Source organism: Rhagoletis pomonella, unplaced genomic scaffold (assembly GCF_013731165.1).
Source record: "Rhagoletis pomonella isolate Grant_MI unplaced genomic scaffold, Rhpom_1.0 Rhpom_scaffold_00007, whole genome shotgun sequence".
NCBI lineage: Eukaryota > Metazoa > Arthropoda > Insecta > Diptera > Tephritidae > Rhagoletis > Rhagoletis pomonella.
The window spans coordinates 11167082-11168523 of NW_023458561.1; the positions used below are offsets into that span (position 1 = coordinate 11167082).

A 1442-nucleotide genomic window follows, 5' to 3' on the forward strand; every position below is an offset into this window, starting at 1 on the left:
TTTTAGTGTTGTCATTTCGCTGCAATTTATTGGTCGGCTGTTGACCTCCACTATGTGATCGAAAATTTGAAGGCGTTTATCCGCAACGAGTGCCCCTTCGGGGTAGATATGAGTTATGACGCAGCCAGTCTACGATAAAATGCATGTCGATAAATGAGTCAAAAAAAGGGATTATTTATAAAAGTTATAAAGGGATTAGTTAGATAAAGTTATGTGTTATGTACATTAGACTGCATCACTCCCCATACAAAAAAAAATCGATACTGTGTTTCCATTGGAAATATAAAATCTATTATATTTTAAGATGTCCACCAAAATATTTCCGAAAAATATTAAGATTTACGTGAGCTGGACCTATTTGAAAATACATACAAAAATGGAGTTTTTTTATGAATAAAAATAGTTTCTTAAGGTGTTCTTACACGATATGTATTTGTAAATGTGATTTTTTCAATACATATGTAATTGCGTATGTCTGTCAAATTCACAGTCTAAATTTAAATATTTAAAAATACGTTCTTTGAAAATGAAATAACATCTGTGTGTCAGATAAAAATAGAAACATTTCTATTTCGTATGTACGTGCATCTGCTTTGTACAGAAACAAATCTAATTTGCCTTTACACGATATGTTGGCATTTCCATATGTAAAAAGTGGCATGTACACATACAAATACATATCGTGTAATAACACCTTTAGAGACTTTTTTTTTGAAAAAATCCCCTTAAATGACTTTTTTGCACAGAAATAAAGAGTGGGAAAATACCTTTCTACTTAGATCCCATAAGTCTAAATCAGAGTAGTTTACATACATATATACCTGTGGCCAGCTGATTAAGTTAAGTGACATTTTGACCAGTTTTGGCAATTTTTCTTTTGTTTATTTTATGTTTATAATTTTTTTATAAAAGTCTAGCACATTACATAACCAGCACCACATAAATCCACATTTAAAGTTTCGTACCTAAATTATAATAATTTATTCAGAATTTTAGTTATGCAGTTTTATAGCCTATTAAATTTTAGTAGGTTAAAGTGTAAATTAAGACGCTGGGAAATTGCGTTAATTTTTAATAATTTGTTTGACTGATGGTGTTGTGTATTTTCTTCCATATAAAGAATACTCTACAACTACTCTTATATGGAAGAAAATGCCCAGCAGTCAGCAAAAAAATAAAATTTTTAAAAATCAACGCGATTTTCTAGCGCCCTTTAACCCACTAAAATTTAATTTTTCTAAAAATTCTGAATAAAAAGTTTAACAGATTTTGGGTGTATTCAAGATGTATTAAACAAGGCGTGATTGACAACTCAGGTAGGCTATCTTTTAAGGTACTATTATGTGAAAAAATATAAACAAGCGATTCAAAACGCATGAAAAAAATTCTTCAATTTATGGCTACTGTACACAAGTACACAAGCGAGACATAGTTGCTCAGTG

General features: G+C 30.1%; 1 protein-coding gene across 1 annotated transcript in view; it reads right to left on the reverse strand.

The window, feature by feature from the left end:
• Positions 1 to 1442, reverse strand: part of LOC118742315 (inactivation-no-after-potential D protein) — a gene marked incomplete at its 3' end in the record, with an annotated part of 121807 nt that continues 120365 nt past the window's right edge. Inside the window, 1 exon segment of the mRNA XM_036474299.1 lies at positions 1 to 129. Within this exon segment, the coding sequence (XP_036330192.1) occupies positions 1 to 129 (129 nt within the window).